This window comes from Nelumbo nucifera, chromosome 7 (assembly GCF_055504915.1).
Source record: "Nelumbo nucifera cultivar China Antique chromosome 7, China Antique-T2T, whole genome shotgun sequence".
Taxonomy (NCBI): domain Eukaryota; kingdom Viridiplantae; phylum Streptophyta; class Magnoliopsida; order Proteales; family Nelumbonaceae; genus Nelumbo; species Nelumbo nucifera.
The window spans coordinates 59,408,781-59,426,320 of record NC_142655.1 but is presented as its reverse complement, the minus strand read 5'-3'; the positions used below and the strand labels follow the sequence as shown (position 1 = coordinate 59,426,320).

General features: G+C 38.6%; 1 protein-coding gene across 2 annotated transcripts in view; it reads right to left on the bottom strand.

Annotated features, from left to right (window-relative positions):
- The window catches only part of EMB1135 (RING/FYVE/PHD zinc finger superfamily protein), a 104,678-nt gene extending 92,138 nt beyond the window's left edge, over positions 1-12,540 (bottom strand). For both annotated transcript variants that reach the window (XR_735563.3, XM_010262504.3), the window contains exons 1-7: positions 11,663-12,540; positions 4,867-4,932; positions 4,533-4,706; positions 4,320-4,450; positions 4,057-4,133; positions 3,518-3,699; positions 1,464-1,541 (exon numbers count right to left, since the gene is read on the bottom strand). Coding sequence is in view for 1 of the 2 variants with exons in the window: in XM_010262504.3 (XP_010260806.1) it covers positions 1,464-1,541; positions 3,518-3,699; positions 4,057-4,133; positions 4,320-4,450; positions 4,533-4,706; positions 4,867-4,932; positions 11,663-12,061 (1,107 nt within the window). In the remaining variant the exon portion in view is untranslated. The remainder of the gene's footprint in view (positions 1-1,463; positions 1,542-3,517; positions 3,700-4,056; positions 4,134-4,319; positions 4,451-4,532; positions 4,707-4,866; positions 4,933-11,662) is intronic.
- Between the last annotated feature and the right edge of the window lie 5,000 nt (positions 12,541-17,540).

The following is a 17,540-nucleotide window of genomic DNA, read 5'->3' as shown; positions in this document are numbered from 1 at the left end:
TTGTCCAACAACTGCAAAAATCAGTAATAGATTGAAGTTCCAAGTCACAAATACCCCACCTAAAACCCAAATCATAATTGAACCCATTCCCAGACTGAGAAGGAAGCACAAACTTAGAGACTGCCTCCTCCTTTAAAGAAGGCAACTGAAAGCAAATGAGAAACTAGTCTTTCGACGGATAATCCCCCAACCATATGTCCTCCCAAAATCTCACAGAGTTACCAACACAAACAACATATCTTATGCCACTAAGGAAATGTGGAAGGATTTTAAAGATGGCCTTCCAAGGAGAAGCTCTAGTGACCCTGGAGAATAAGCCAACATCCCAACAATTTTCCATGGGCCTATAAATGCTAGTCACCACTAACCACTTTATGCCACAATTTTTCTTTTCCAATAGGCAAACTTCACAGCCATAACTCCAATAAGGCTACATTCTTCTCATCTATCTTCCAAATTCCTAGCCCCCCTTGGTCCTTTCTTCTACACACCACTTCCCATTTCACTAAGTGGTCTGTTTTTCTCTTCTTTGCCACTGCTTGAGAAATTCAAAAAAAAAAAAAAACGAGAGATAATAAATGAGAAGGATGGATGAGCAAAGCCAATTTGATTAATGTAATTCTATCCCCAGAGATAGGTAATTCTTTTTTCACATAGACGACTTTCTCTGTAAATCTAGATGTTAATCAATGTGTAATAATGAGCCAATCATCAGGAAACATGATTGGATGAGAGTCAGTATAGTAGGGTGGTTTTACATTGAAAATAAACATTTTATGTAGCAATGCCAATACCAAACCAAATACTGCTCAAAACATTTTCTCAACACCTTGTCTACCAGCAAAACAAGTTTCATGCCAAAACACCTTCCAAAACACCTTTGTTGGTGTCTTGACATGAAATGTCATTGCCTCTCTAAGAGTTTGATCCTAAAATAGCAATGGTGCCAAAACAACCATAGCCTCCAATATGAACAGCTCCATCAAATGGATCAGAAGATCAGGTAGTGAATAGCATGACAAGGGGAGAAGTTGGGAATGCTCTTTTAAGGTCCTATATTTAAACAGTAAAAGGAAAAGAGAATTTATCAAAAAAATAAAGGAAAATTTATTAATAGGAGCACTTCTACATTTTCATTTACAAGGAAAAGAAAACAAATAAGGCTGCGTACATCTGTCCCTCCGTAGACCCTTCATTGGCAAGAGCCTCGTGCACTGGGCTGCCCTTCTTTTATTTTTGTCCATAATTAATAAAATATTGAACAGAAAAGTGGGTTTTCTACAAGATTTAGGACTTAATGGTCATAACTTTAGAAATAAGGCAAATTTGTGCAAAGAGTTTCTTCCACTATCATTAATTGGAACAGGAAATTGAAATCACACCTTTTTCGTAGTTTTCCTATAATAAAAACTTTACAAGTATACAGAAATGTATGCTTTAAGAGATCAGTCTGATGCACCAACCTGGATCTCAAGAACCGCTTCACCTGTGCGAGTTGCTTGTCCTCCAGCTTCAGGGATCAAATTTTTGGCTTTGTGGCACTGCAATAAATCCATTCGCCTTAAAATATTAGCATCAGAAGTAGGAAAGACAATAGAGCCTGGATGAAATAACGCCAAGTTTTCATGGACAACCCTAAAAGAACTAAGTCCAAATAAGGGCAAGATGCTGGGCCTGAAGTTGAACTGCATAAGGTCTCAACCTGTCTGCCCAGCCTGAGGGCCTGAAGCCCAACCTATTTACACATTATAGATTTACAATACAATATATAAATTCTATTTGACAAGAAGATCCTGAGAGGCTGAAACATGTGGAGTAAGACATGGTAGAACCATGAAACACAGGAGAGAGAAAAAGCAAGAAAGATGAGAAGGTTGCTACTCTCTATAGTGTCCGGGGGAATAAAACTGTGTCTAGTGGTTCTAGAGGCAGAGGAAGAGGCAGTAGGGAGAAAAGGTTATGTGAGTGTTGAGGTGGTGCATGTGCTGGCATGATGGGGTTGGTGGTTCAGTAAGATTATTATGTAATCAGAATTTGTAACCTACCACGCAAATAATAGAAGGAGAAGACCTTTTAAAGCAATCAATAGAAGATGATTGAGAGCAGACAAATTAGTTCCCAATAGCAATCAACCAGAGAAAACAATAGAAGAGGCCTAATTCCTTTAATGCTTAAAACTGAAATAACTCAATAATAATAAGATGAATGGTGCACATAAACAGTATTTATGAACTTTTATAGCCTCCTAAACCTATAAAATATCAAATATTAACTACCTAAACTATCCTTGATTGTTGGGCACTATTAAAAAAAAGCAGACTTTATTAATCAGGGTCCTCAAAATACCATTATATTGAAAAAAAAAAAAACAGAAGGATCAATAAGACCCTATTTTCCCATAACAAAAAAAGCTAACTACAACTTACAAACCACTGACCAAATTAACATGAAACCTCAAGCATGAATACACTGGACAACTCTAGCTGTAGGGCCCATTGATCAAATGTTTGACTTTCACTTCGACCAAATTTGACAGTCCCAGAAATCCAGCAAAATTAATTTCCCTTGATAAAAGCCTTTTTCTAGTCTGATAGCTTGATATTTGAAGGGTATCCTTTACACTTAAGAGCTTCAATGAATCCAAATTTCAAATTAATCCAATGGTTGGATTAGAAAAAATTATGTCTTAGGCTTCTGTGCAAAAGCTCAACTATTGACATGAACAGTCTCTTTTTATGGTTAACTGTAAATTTATAAAATGGATGATTGTTGAGATTTGATTAAAGATTGATGAAAACCATCTTCATCAGATTAAGTACACATGTATGCAGTTTAGAGAAGAGTTTGTTGCATTATTATGTTAGTTCCGTGTGGGGTTCTTTAGTTGGTTGTGAGGGTTCTTGGAGGTCTTGGTCAGAAATTTCCCCTCCCCCCATTTTCTTAACCCACCATAGACACCAACTTACTAGACCTGCTAGCTATCTATGGATCACTAAGACTCCCAGATCTTTGACGAGATCAGATCTGCTCCTCGCAGAGCATGCCTCACACCAACCTCACAGCACATCACAGCCATTCGTTGAGAACATCTCCTGTGCATGATGTTATCATTCATGAGAAGATGTTCCCAACGCATGGCTACGATGCACCGTGAGAATGGTGTGAGGAGCAGATCCAAACTCATCTGGGATAGCCAGAGACGTCTAACCCCTTCACTTGACTGAAGCAAACCCTTACCTACTTTTGGTTATACATTTACCCTATGGAGTTATTGAAATAGGGGACCAGGAATTCCTTGCTTTTGTTGGGTGATCACCCCTAGATCCTTTTCCAGGTGGGAGATCTTAAAGAAAAAGATCCCCACGGGAGCACCACCAATACACAGCAAATATGAAGCTAAAATTTAATGAAGGCAAAGAGTGCAACATTTTAACTATTACTTTCAAGAGTAGTTAAAGAGTGGATAATACAAGACAGTCAAATATTCTGCAACTAAATCTCAAAATGCATCAAGTACCTCATCAAAAACCAAAACACCATCATACTCTGACCCACACCATTGCAAAAGCTGTTGCAAGCGAGAACGACCTTTCTCAGATGATGCTATAAGGCTACTATATGTCAAAAATATAACTCCCTCTCTCACACCAACAGACTTTGAATCAAGCTTAGAGTAAGGCAGCTTATTCAAAGCATGAACTGTATAAAACAAAGAAACAAATAATTAGCTTCTTCAGTAAAGTCTAAGGCAAACCTGAACCAACGGATGGCACAGCATACATGTACAGAATATAAAACCTGATTCCACTAAAACTCAAGCTCTTATCAAGTTTTCTTTTTCTTTTACAGTGAAACAAATCATTTTTCTTTTGACTTAAGGTGAAGACATGAAATATGAGAAATGAGTCCATCATTTATGTGAAAGAAAACAAGGAATATGAATAAAACTTCAAATCCCAAAGCCAAAAAAGCACCTCAGACTCCACAACATTTAATGTCCACATTTCAAAGTTAGACAAGATCATTTCTTCAGATTACCAAAACTCAATTCTTTACCTTCAATGCATGTGGCACCCACATCATCCAAGTCTCTTCGTGCGTCAAACTTTAGATCTGAGCCAACAGAAACCCACCTGGAAAATCATTGAAAGGTGAGAACATTTAAACCACAAATTGAATTTGATGCCTGACAAAAACATCAAAATCATTGACAGGAGAAAATTAAACTTAAGCACAAATCAGAACCAAATCATCAAAAGTGAAGAACAAGGCAAGATAAATCTCTTTAACAGGAAGGGGAGTGGTAGACATGAACTTACAATGCTTTTCTCCTTCCATGGTGCCAATTTTCCCATATTAACCCAGCAATTGTGCGGCCTTTACCCACACCAGCACCATCTCCAATAAAAAATCCTGCCCTAGCACCATTCTGAAGGTGCTGAAGCTGTCTCTGTCATTGAAAAAAAATAGAAATGTATAACCATCAGTGAGGAGCAAAGTCAATCGGACATTAGTTAAAGGTCACAACCAACCTGACAAGCATAGACTATTGTCTCAATTTGTAAGCATGATAATGCCTTAGAACCCTCCAAATCATCCTTGATTTTTAGATTGTATGTGGGCTCAGGTGGTTGCACTGCTGATAAGGAAGATGTTTCCACAATAGGATCTGGATGGGGAGGACCCATGGATACTTTGGGAGGGCGCTGCACATATAATCCACAACAAGAAATCAGATCATCTGAAAGACCAAAAAGTTTTTGTAGGTTTCAACTGATAACTCAAGGCAGAGAATTAAAAGTATATTGAAAGAGAAGTTTATTTCACAGCTTCAGAAGTGAAAGTTCTATACCCAAAATCACTTACATAGTCGGTAAATGTTTCTCCAATTGTGCCACCTTCATCTTCCTCTCGCTCCACATCTATGGCTACCTGATAGGTTTCAGTTTTAGAACAGTAAAAGCATTCAAAGAAAAACAGGACATGCATTTCAGTTTACAAACTGTTGTAAAACATAATATACTGGCATTCATCAAAAAAAATTACATAATAATACTTGCCACATGGGCAGTTTTGCCCTTTTACTCAGTTTTACACTATAAAATAAGAGTGGGTTCCATCACTTTCCTTCTATTCTCCCAATTTTCTGACTTTTTCTCTCATCTCTTTTATTCCTTTAACCAATCTACTATAGAAAACATGGTATCAAGGCATAAACTGCCATAGACCAGTTGTTTCTTTCTTCATCTTGCAACTTAAACTCTTTCATTTTTATATTTTCAGATTGAACAAAGCAAGAAGACTTCCTACACTGACCAATCTCAAGAGAACTCTGATTTTTTTTATTTTATCTTGGACGCACGACCAACACCTGCTAATTCTTTAAGCTGATAATAGGACTATCAGCTGTGATGAATGAAGAGTTCAGATCGAGGCAGCTCTTAGTTTAATGCTTTTTTAAGTTATGTTCAAGTGTGTGGACAGTAACCGCCCTATTGAGGGCATATTTGACCGTGTATACTTTTTACTCTTCAAGTATAAAAGTTAAGGAGAGAGGCGCCCACGCCGGGCAGATCATTATTGGCTTTCTCTTCCCTCTTCTCCCAACTTCTTCTACTTCTTGTTCTCCATTGAAGAGACCTTCTTCTTCCTTTTCCTTTTATTTCTTAAACCACTTTTGTTTCTTTTAATTTTTAATTGATATCAGAGCAACCTTTAGAAATTCTTGGGATTAATCCAAGCAGCCCTAGATCAGCTGACTGCATGGAAGAATAGAGGGCTTATCGTTGGTTAAAGAAATGCCCCGTTTCTTGGATTTTTTTGGGGGGATTTCAGACTCTAAGTGAGTAATCTTGGATTGATCATCAAAATCAGGAAAAACTGGAGAGAGAATAAGAATTCTAGTTGCAAAAGGAATCTTTGTTTTTGACTTGGAGGGGGAGGCACTCGCGACTTTTTGGGTTTCTAGGAGAATTCTGTAAGGGGAGATTCAATAAGTGTTTTTTGTTTTCAAAAGGATTTTTGGGCTCTCCAAAGGGAACAGACCTGCATCAGTGCATCCTGGAGATTATTTCAGGTTTTATATCAGTGTTTTAAGTAGTTTGAGGAGCTAATGAAAAGTAGTGGAGTTGAACAAAATAACCGATGACCTTGGACTAGGTGTGGGAGGTGCCAGTGATCCTTTGGGGTCTAGTACTATCACTATTGTTAAATTAGATGGTACAAACTATCTAAAATGGACACAACCAGCCAAGATGGCAATTGGTGCACGTGGAAAACTAAGGTATATTACTGATGAAGAGAAGAACCTCAGACAAATTCTTCTCAGTGGGTGCAGGAGAACTATATGGTGATGGCTTGGCTTTTTTTTTATAAAAAAAATAAAAAAATTTACAAAAGAGGGTGACAAATCATCACCCGAATACATAGACCAACTATCAATTAAAGAACAATCTCCACATTACAAACCTGATAATCCAGGATCTCTCCTAACCTATTTCCAAAACCTCCTTTTCTAACTGACTGAATTCTGGAAGAATCAGCAACCATTCTAACACTGGTCTACCCACAGCTGCAACCATCTTGTCCATGCTGCAGGCTTTGTCTTCAAAAGTCCTTCTGCTCCTCTCCTTCCAAATGTTCCAGCAAATTGCAAACGGGATACCATACCCACTGCATCCAGCTCGGCCCACTCTCCTCTGTTTGACCCCTTCTACTTCCAACTATATAGCTTCTATTTGTACTGCTAATTTCAAGCTTTGAAAGAGTGCCATTATTTCTGCCTGAACCGAGTCCCCGTACCCAATTGGTCCTCAGAACAAAGCCAGAACTTCTCCACGATGATTTCTAAAGACTCTCCAAATACCTGCCCTCCCCGGGTTACCAAAAGAGCTACTATCAAAGTTCAACTTCAATTTATTTGGCTCTGTAGGTTTAAAATCCATCTTGATTATTTCTTTATGCATGTCCATTTGTGCATTCCTTCCATTTCCTTATTATTTCATTTGTTGAGACATCTTTGAAGATATCAACAGTTTTTATCCAGTGTGCAGATCTGATTTTTAGGGCTTCAATTACTTCTTCCTTAGGTCTACTCTTCTCATTGAAAATCCTCAGCTGCTCTTGTTGCCCTCCATTAGCATTTTGCCCTTTTTTGTTGCTGCAAGAAGTTGGAGCTGAATAAGCTGATCATATCTTGTGGGGGACAAAATGCAGCTTCGACCTTTCCTTTTGGTTTTTGAGATGAGGATCCTGCAACTACCCCCAATTCATAATAATATCTTCCACTATGAAATCTGAGAAAAGTTCCATAGTCTTCACCCAGTATACTACTATTGCAATGATGATTTCAATTAATGTCTCCCTACTTCTCTCCTCTTCAAAGATTCTTATATTCCTTTCTTCCCAAATTGTCCAAATCACCATTGCTCTTGTGCATCTTTCTTTTTTTTTATCAATAACTGAAATTCATAAGATAATTAAAAAATTGGAAGATACAGAAACAAGGGGGAGATTAGTAACTTCCCTAGAATTAAGTAATAAAGTAAATTACAATACAGCCCAGAAACCACTATTTCTTCCCACCCCTGGTTAAGCTAAAGTATCAGCCATGCAGTTGGCATCCCTCTTAACCCAATTCAACTTGACCTCCATTCCTTGTGTCAAGTGTCTAAACTTCCTTTTTCCATTTCTGTAGCCCCACCACCCCTCTCCTCCTCACTATGGAGCCAGCTAATAACCAGCTTTGAATCCCCTTTAATTAGCAACTTAGTGAGGCTTAATTCTTTGGCTCTCTTAACTCTTTCCATCACAGCTAGGATTTCCGCTCTCAATGAATCCCCAACACCAAGCTGAGAAAAAACCCATTAATTTGCCTTCCTCATCCCTAAAAACACCTCCAATACCTGAGGGTCCAGGATTACCCTCACTGCTGCCATCAAAATTCAATTGAGCCAGCTAATAACCAGCTTTGAATCCCCTTTAATTAGCAACTTAGTGAGGCTTAATTCTTTGGCTCTCTTAACTCTTTCCATCACAGCTAGGATTTCCGCTCTCAATGAATCCTCAACACCAAGCTGAGAAAAAACCCATTAATTTGCCTTCCTCATCCCTAAAAACACCTCCAATACCTGAGGGTCCAGGATTACCCTCACTGCTGCCATCAAAATTCAATTTAGTGAATCCATCAGTTGGGGGAGACCATGTTGGCACCACTAATTCTTTCATTGGCTCAGATTCAGCCACTTCTCTTCATTTCCTCATCAAATCAACAGCAGGAATTCCATCAAATAGCTTTAAAGTTTTCACCCAATGGAGCACCCTAACAGTAATGGCTTCAATTAGGGCATCCCTACTTCTTTCTTTGCCTTTAAACAGTCTCTGATTTCTATCTTCCCATACAGTCCAGCAAACTGCAGCCCTTGAACATCCCCTTAAGGTTTTTCCCCTCTTCTTCTGCCAACTAACAAAGATAGGGTCAAACAGTCTTTGCATATTAGGCGGGGGGTCCACCTCCACCCAAGCAAGGAAGAAAACCATTCCCAAATTGACAAGGGGACAGGAGATTAATAAATGATGAGAAAACTCCCCATTAGCCTCACATGTACTAATTTTATCCAAAATTACTTCCCAGCAAAAACCATCAATCTTATACAAAATAGGCTTACCCCAAACCTCTTTCACCGTAAAAGGTTGGCCCCCACCATCAATTCGTCTAGGAAGGATAGAAAAATAGAAGCACAAGTGAAGATGCATGAAGGGGAGAGAGTCCAAACTTGATAGTCATTCGAGAAGGATCTAAATAAACACCTTCAAGGTTTTGAAACAAAGTCAAGGCTCTGCCAACTTCACAGACATGGAGACCTCTTCTAAAGCCCAAATACCAAGCAAGCCCGGAGGTGGAATTGGAAGGAGATGCATAAGAAGCAATAGGCTCATCCCTCTAATTAGAGATCAAATACATGGAAGGAAATAATTAGAGATCACATACACCGTCGCCACCGGCAGCAACAGGCACCTGACCCACCGCCAGCAGCAGCAATGATTCAATGATTCTCATCCTACCTAGTTCGGCAACAGCAGCCTTATCTAGATTAGATTAGATCATCTTGCTTGTTCTTATCTTATTGTTCTTATCTTATTCTATTGCTCTTATCTTATCTTGTTAGTAGCTTATCAAATTAGGATTAGCTTATCTTATCCTTAGCAAGATAGAACTGGAAGTCTCCCTATTCAGCAAGGAGACTCCCTTTGATTAGGACCCTTGTAATCTCCTATTTAAGGAGACCCCATTATTGAATGAGAATATCAAATTTCCAGTCAAGAAAGAGAGTAAAAGGAGAGTTCGGTGATCTCTTGGACAAATCAACCTCTAGGACGCCAAGATAGGTTCAGCTAAGAAAGCGAGGAACAAGGGAAAACAGGAGCTTTTCCCCGTGGACCGAGACGCGATCCTATTCCCGGGCCCATAACACTACCCAACCATACATGCTCCCAAAATTAAATAGAGTTGCCAGAGCAAGGGCTATACCTAATATGGTTAAGGAAAATTGGCAAGATAGCATGGATAGACTTCCAAGGAGAAGCCCTTGTAGCCCGAGCCAGCACACCAGCATCCCAACCATCAGCTGCAAGACCATGGATACTGACAATTAGCTCACCCAAAGCTTATCCTTTTCAATAGGCAACCTCCATAACCATTTAGCTAGGAAAGCCCTATTTCTTTCTTGTATATTCCCCAATCCAAGACCACCAAACCTCTTATCCTAACAACTTCCCAGCTCACTCTATGAACTTTCTTCTCTTCCCCTAGCTCCAACAAAAAATCCCTCATCAATTTCTCAAGCTTCTTGCTTACCGCTCTTGGAATTCTGCAAACAGACAAAAAATAGATCAACAAATTGGCAAGAGTGGACTTAAATAAGGGTGATCCTAATCCCTAGAGAAAATTTGTTTTTCTTCCAAGAAGCCAATCTCTTAGTGGATCTCTCAACAACTGGGTTCCAGAAATTACATCCCTTTGAATTATCCCCCAAGGGTAATCCCAACTGGGTTCCAGAAATGCTCCACCTTACACCCCAACAATTCTGCTCTTTTTGTCACTTGGCTTTCCTCCATGTTCACTCCTATAAGACAACTTTTATCCCAATTCACTTTCAAGTTCGACATTCTTTCAAACAGAAATACTAACCACTTTAGACTACTCTCCCATCATAGGATAAGATTGTATCATCAGCAAACTGTAAATGAGTCTTCTTAACTATATTTGATGCCAAAAAGTTCAACCCAAATGCACGACAGGAGATTTTCTTAAAATGGCCAAGTAAAACAATCCGGAGTATTTGTGGTTTGTTGTGGCATTGGAGAAAGAGAGAGAGAGAAAGAGATCTTTGAGAAGTATCAAAATAAAGGCTGGTTTCTGAAATGTGTTCTATGGTAGTATGGTAGTAGAGTATGACTTCCAGAGTTTAAAGAATTGAGCAGAGATAATTTGAGAGCAAGTTGTGGTCTACTCTATATCTAGATGTTGGGTCCTTAGAGCTTTAATGGGTTATTTTTGTTATTGTAATTTTTTTCTTCTCTCCATTTGATGAAATCTCATATTCATTTGTTTATACTATCAGCAACCAGTCTTATTCAATTCTGATAGTTCTCCTTGTACACCTGCTTCTTTTTCTCTCCAAATGCCCCAACATACAGCAGATGGAATGATACTCAAGATTGATTTAACTTTCTCATTCCTTTCAGTTCTTGACCATGTCAAGAAAAAATCTACTCTGGTGCAGCTGGGCTGAACTTTCCGGCATTAAATATAGTGAAGAAATTACTGGTCAAAAAAAATTTAGTGAAGAAATCCTATATGAAACCAGTGGAGCCACAATATATAAACATATGTCTTATGTTCTCATCCTGATTGCAGCACAAACATGCAAATAGATGGCATCTGAAAACCATTTGATTTCAGGTGAATGGCTCTTACTATGCTATCAAGATTCAAGAGTAATAAGGCAAGCAAAAACTTCACCTCAAAGCAGAGTTGGATTTTCCCAATTCCCCCAACAATACACCCTTCCTTCTATTTGACTTCTGGTAACTGTTTCCATTTGAACACAGCTCCATTATCTAGCATCCGGCACATTTGCATCAACCCCTCCAACATCGACAACAATGATATGCATTCCTCCACCTCTATCCCACAATGGATGTCTGAATTTCGGGCACCAAACCTCCTGTTCACCATAGCTTCAACAACAAATTCGTTTGAGAGAAGTCGTAGCATGCCTAGTCGTTTGACTACCCTTTTAAATAATTCGTTCATTTTTTATGCATTCCGTCCTCTCTATCACCTTGGAAAGAACTCTCCTAGGCTACTGACTGTAACGTCACTGCCTTCATCTACTTTTTAATCGCATAAATTGATAAACTACATATACAAAAAATCTAGTAGTCCCCGATCAACAAAACTGACACCCATATGAACTGATGAACCATACTTAATGAAACCCAGTGGTTGTCCCCAACTTTGGCCGGTATTTAATTCGAGAATTAGAATTCAACGGCTGTGCATTTTAGGTCAACTAATTAAAAAGTTCAGAAGGCTGATAAAATTGGATAGCCAGCAAGAACGAGGAATAATAGAGAAAGAAAAAGAGCAATTAATTACCTCATTGATTTCTTCCGGAGGCCCACGCATGGGAGGAGGGAAGAATTGCTTGAGCTTAGAGACGTCAACAGCAAGGTCTACCCCACACTGCGGGCAAGCGAACCTGGCAAGCCCGTGGGGGACGTTGAGGATGGCCTTGCAGTGTGCACAAGGAAGCTGGATCTTGGTGGGATCAATGCCGTGAGCCTGCGCCGGTGGATGGTGTTGGTGTGGGTGGTGAAGGGGCCGCATCAACTCCGGCGGCAGCATCTGAGGCAATTGACAGTTCGGACAAATGAATTCCGTCAAACCCGGAGCCACTGTTAGGATCATACGACATCCAGCGCAGCGAACCTGGCAGCCGGCCTGAAACGGGAGCGCCGGTGGGCCCGGTGACGGTGGCACCGATGGTTGCCCCATTCTTCCCAATTCCTCTAGTCACCGTCGTATTGCACTTCTTCTGGTATTCAGTTACTGAAAGAGAGAGAAGCGAAGAAGAGAGAAAGAGAGATTGAGTAAAAAGTTTGAGAAGAGAAGAGCAGGAAATTTGGTTAGAGCGCCAAAGGTTTTTTGGTTTTCGTTGGCGCACTTCGCACACACACCCTCGTTCTCTCGCGCTGTAGAGCCGTAGAAATTCCCTCTCTTTCTCTGGTCTTCTTGCGGTAAATGAGTGACCTTTAGGCTCCAATTGTTGAGGTGTGCTTTTGTGAATCTGATCGCCAATCAGAGAAAAGAAATGAGAATATACGTTGGGAAATTATTTACTGTGGTGGGGTCTCACTCAATCACGAAAGATTAGGAGCAGATCATCGTCCATCTTCCTCTGTTTTGGCTTGAATCTGAAAAGCCTCTCATAAACCATCTTCAGACTCAGGTGGTTCTGACTCTACATTCTCGGAGACAAGAGTAAGTTTGATAACAGGATATAACATCTCGGGGCCCAGCACTAAACGGGTCCCACAGCCACAGCCCTTGTGAGAAACACTGAAGTGACTGAACGAGAAAGAAAATGAAGAGACGAAGAGAATATTCTTAACGTGCATCTCGATACAGGGAGCTCACATGTGAAACGCTTTTCTGTGGTTAGATTTGGATCTAATTTACTTTACACTCAAATCCCATTGACCCATCACGTATTGGCATAGCATAGCTCATCTAAACTACTCTATTCAAAATCTCTAGTTGAGTCGGAAAAGGCTGATGTCAGGTTAAGGCTGCAACTTGGGCCGGGTTGGCCCTAACCTAACTCTGAAAAAGTTGGGTTGATGTTTGGGTTAGGGTTAGGGTTGAAATTTATGAACTTGACTTTACTTTGGATTGGGTTAGGGTTGATCCCTTAGCCAATCCGATCCAACCCGAATCGACTCTATAATACATGTCATATATAAATATATGTTGTATGTAATATATAACATACATTGACTTGTTGAGATACATGATATTTGTATAGCCCCCACCACATAGTATCATGTATTTCTTTTAAGATTATCACTTCACTTAATCCTAACCAGAAAGACAAAAACCTTAATAACATTATTTTATGTTTTTTGAAAATTTTATTCTTCATCTCCTCTATGTTGTTTGTTGCCCAATAAAGATCTATGGTAAGTCAAAACTCATAATAAACTATAGTCATTTTTAACATTTATTTTTCTGAAATTTGTTCTAAAAGAACAAAAAAAAAATAACGTCAATAAACAAATACTAATGAAACATAGGATTAATATATGTAGTGAAAGTTGAGTTAAGATCTAAAATCGATAAATTCTATGAAGTTTTAAAGGATGGAAAGAAGGTTTTGTTGGGCCCAACCCAACCCAAAATTGACTTCGGGTTAGGTTGGGTTGGGTTAGGGATGGGTTGGTCAAGTTGAAGGTCGGGTTGGGTTAGGATTAAGGTTAGGGTTTAGAACTTAAGGTTGGGCTAGGGTTGGCCTCAACCCGACCTAATCCGGCCCAGCTTGCAGCCCTATGTCAGGTTGCTCATGAAAAACCAAAAAAAACTGAACCGATCGGTTGGTTCGATTTCTCTTTGGTTTTTTCAAAAATTCGAATAAATCTAACCAATGACTAGCTGAACAGACCGACATGGAAAAATCTAGGGAGAATGACGGTTCAGTTCAGGGTCAGAATTTTTAGCCCAAAGTACAGTTGGGATAGGTGTCAGCTCGAAATTGATGCCAATTCATGGGCGGACATTGATGTATAAAGTGGGGGTATTTGACATTTTGAATGTTTATACGTCTGCAATGGAATTCAAAAATATGCATTAGGTTTGTCCGTACTTTTCTGAAATATCTATACCGGAAAAACTTTGACCAATCAAAAACCCCATTATTTATATAGTATATATTATTCATATATTAAATATATAACAAGTATATATTATATATTGCGATTATTTATTTATAATATGTTATAAATATAAAAAACTAAAAAACTGAACTGATCAACTATAAAACAAGTTAATTGGGTTTAATTTTTGTTTGGCCCTTTTCAAAAACCAAAGGAACTGGTTTGGTTTCAAATATGTGTCTATTTGTTCAGTTAACCGAACCACATCCCTAACCCTAAGTGGCATAGTTTTTGAAGGAGATAATGGGCTGGGTTAGTATTTACTAGGAGTGCAACTCACAGGTTGAGTTAGGCTCATGCTCAACCTAGGCTCAACCCTATGATTAGAGTATTTAGTTGCTAGCCTAGACCAAAAACGAAGTAAATCTTAAGATACCCAAGCTAGCTAAACTTAAGGTTGGTTGGTTGATTGATCCGATTGTTTTTGATGTATAATGAATGATGTATCATTTGATTTTAATTTTTTTTTTGTTTTCAGCAAATAAAAAACATAAATACATAATATGGTTTATCCTAATATAAATTGGAGATTTCACATGCCAACCCGTGAACAATCAAATATAATATCTATTAGGAAAAAAGTGCAATTTCATTTTGGAAAAAAAAATCCAATATATGTTAATTGGCCCATTAATCCATTTTTATGGAGGAAAAATGAATCGAGGCAAAATGGTAAAATAGACAATTGGTTCATCATCAACAAAGTGTTGAATGCTCAAAGAGTGTTGGAGCTAGTTCATAACTTGTGGGCTATGAACTTTAGGTTGTATTTGGTTGCGGTGCAATTTCATTTGCATTAGTACAAATGTATGGGAGTGCAAATGAAAAAAAAATGTAAATTTTGGTTTAATTTTGTTTTGGACTTTACTTTATTATACTTTGTGTCTTATTTTACTTCATTTTTGTTGCAACAAAACAAAGTAAGGTAAACTTTTAAATAAAAATAAATCAAAACTTGTACCTAAATAATTTGCACTATCATAATTTTGCATCAATGCAAATGAATTTGCATTCCAACCAAACACTTTAGGTATAGGGTGGAATGAATGCATGGTGAAACACTCTAGGTAGTCTTCAAGAGAGACTTAGACATGGACTAGGTTCTTGAGTTGAGAGAGAACAATGAACAATTAAGGACTACCCTCTCCTCCTTCAAACATGGGAACCTAACGTTATTCCCAAGAACTTGAGCTTAAGTTATTGAACATCTGAGTTAGAATACTTGATGTTCCAGTATAGATGATGACCAAAATATGGGCATAGATATTAAACCCGATAGAGAATAAAGTTGGCCCCCTATGTTATTGATGAAGACAATCCTTGTTGGGGAAAGTTCTTTCCCCCTCCAAGCAAAAGATTTTGGAACCCAGATGTGGTCTCTATGAACATTTCAATTAGCCCTAGATTAGTTCTAGGTGAGAAGAAGACAAAGAAGGAGAAAGAAATAAAGAGGAGAAGAAAGTATTCGGTCAAGGAGAAGAAAAGTCACTCCTTTCAACTGGCCCACTTTGTATTTATATTGTATAATCTGAATTACAAAAGACAGTATTGTCCCTTATTAGACATGTTCATGGACTAGGCTCGAGCTTGGCTTTTGCCAAAATTCTAATGGGCTTGGCCCGAAGCCCGAGCCCGAGACAATGTAAAGTTGGGCCCGAAGCCCAGCCCGTGAATAGGTCTTTCCCTCGTTAAGGATGGGGCACATAACTTAAACTTGAATAAAACAGACTATTCACTCTCTAAATTAAATAGACAAAGGACCGAAATGCCCTTGTACTATCGACTCTAACACTCCCACTCAAGTTAAAGAATATATGTCATATAGTTCCAGCTTGTCACATATGTAATCTACTTTGCCCCAAGACAGCCCCTTTGTAAATAGATTTGCCCATTGGTTTCCTGAACTTACATGAGGTGTAATTATCACTTCATCGATCACTTTTTTTCTTACAAAGTGGCACTTGACTTCAATATACTTTGTTCTCTCATCGAATACAGGATTAGAAGAAATGTGTACAACAACTTGATTATCATAGTATAACCTCATGAGTCTCTCGATTGAGAACCCCATTTCTTGTAACAACTTCTTCAGCCACACTAGTTCACATGTAGTATGGGCCATAGCCATGTACTCAGCTTCTATGTTGCTCCTTTCCACCACTGTTTGTTTCTTGTTCATCCAAGTTACCATATTGCCATGAAGGGAGGTACAATATCCTATAGTCGACCTTCTATTTGACACAAATCTAGCCCAATTAGCATCTGTATACCCTTCTATCTCAGGAGTTCCTCCACTTTTGTATAACAGACCACGACTTGGAGCACCATTCAGATATCTAACTATCCTTAGGACTACTTCCCAATGTAGAACCTAGGGATGTTGCATAAATTGACTCACCATACTTATAGCAAATGATATATCTGACTGTGTGATTGTCAGATAGTTCAATTTCCCCACCAACCTCTTGTATCTTCCAGGATCATCAAACTCTTCACCTGCATCAATACTCAACCTAGCATTCGGTTCTATAGGTGTTTCGACTAATTTGGCACATAACAACCATGTTTCATCAAGTAAGTCAAGGACATATTTCCTTTGACACATGTTAATTTCATTCCTTGACCTTGCAACTTCTATTCCCATGAAGTATTTTAGCTTACGAAGATCTTCGTGTGAAAGTGATCTTGTAGGAAGTTTTTCAATCTATTAATCCCATTGTTGTCACTACCAATTATGACAATATCATCCACATACACTACTAGAAAGACTTTCCCATCTTTTAAGTCACGGCTAAACACAAAATGATCTACTTTACACTATTTCATCCTAAAGTTTTTTTACTACTTTACTGAATCTACCAAGCCACGCACGTGAAGATTGTTTCAACCCATATATTGCCTTTTTAAGTCTACAAACTTTACCATCCTCCCCTTGAGCCACAAACCCTAGTGGTTGCTCCATATATATACTTCCTTAATCAATTCACCATGTAGGAAGACATTCTTGATGTCTAGATGCAAGGGATGCCAATCATACATTGCTACTAATGAAATTAATACCTGAACTGAGACAATTTTAACCATAGGAGAGAATGCATCTATATAGTCAACACCAAATAAATGAGAATATCCCTTGTCCAAGCCTTTAATTATTCCACACTACCGTCTGAAAGATGCTTCACTGTGTAGACCCACTTACACCTAACAACATGCTTATCAAGAAGGAGAATAGTAAGTTCCCACATGTGATTGTATTGTAAAACAAACAACTCATTTCCATTGCTTGTCACCACCCTAAAGAGGTAAGGGCTTCTTGGACAGTCTTGGGAGTGGAAACAAATGATAGCAAGGATATAAAATGGCTATGGGAAGAAGAAATGTGAGCAACTAAAACAAAAAGAGAAATAAGATGAGATGTACAACTACGTTTACCTTTCCGCAATGCAATATGAAAATTAAGGTTAGAAGGAAGAGGTGCAACCATAGGATTTGTCAATAAGGATTGAACTGGAAGAGGGGTTGATGCTCTTCTATGACCAGAATTG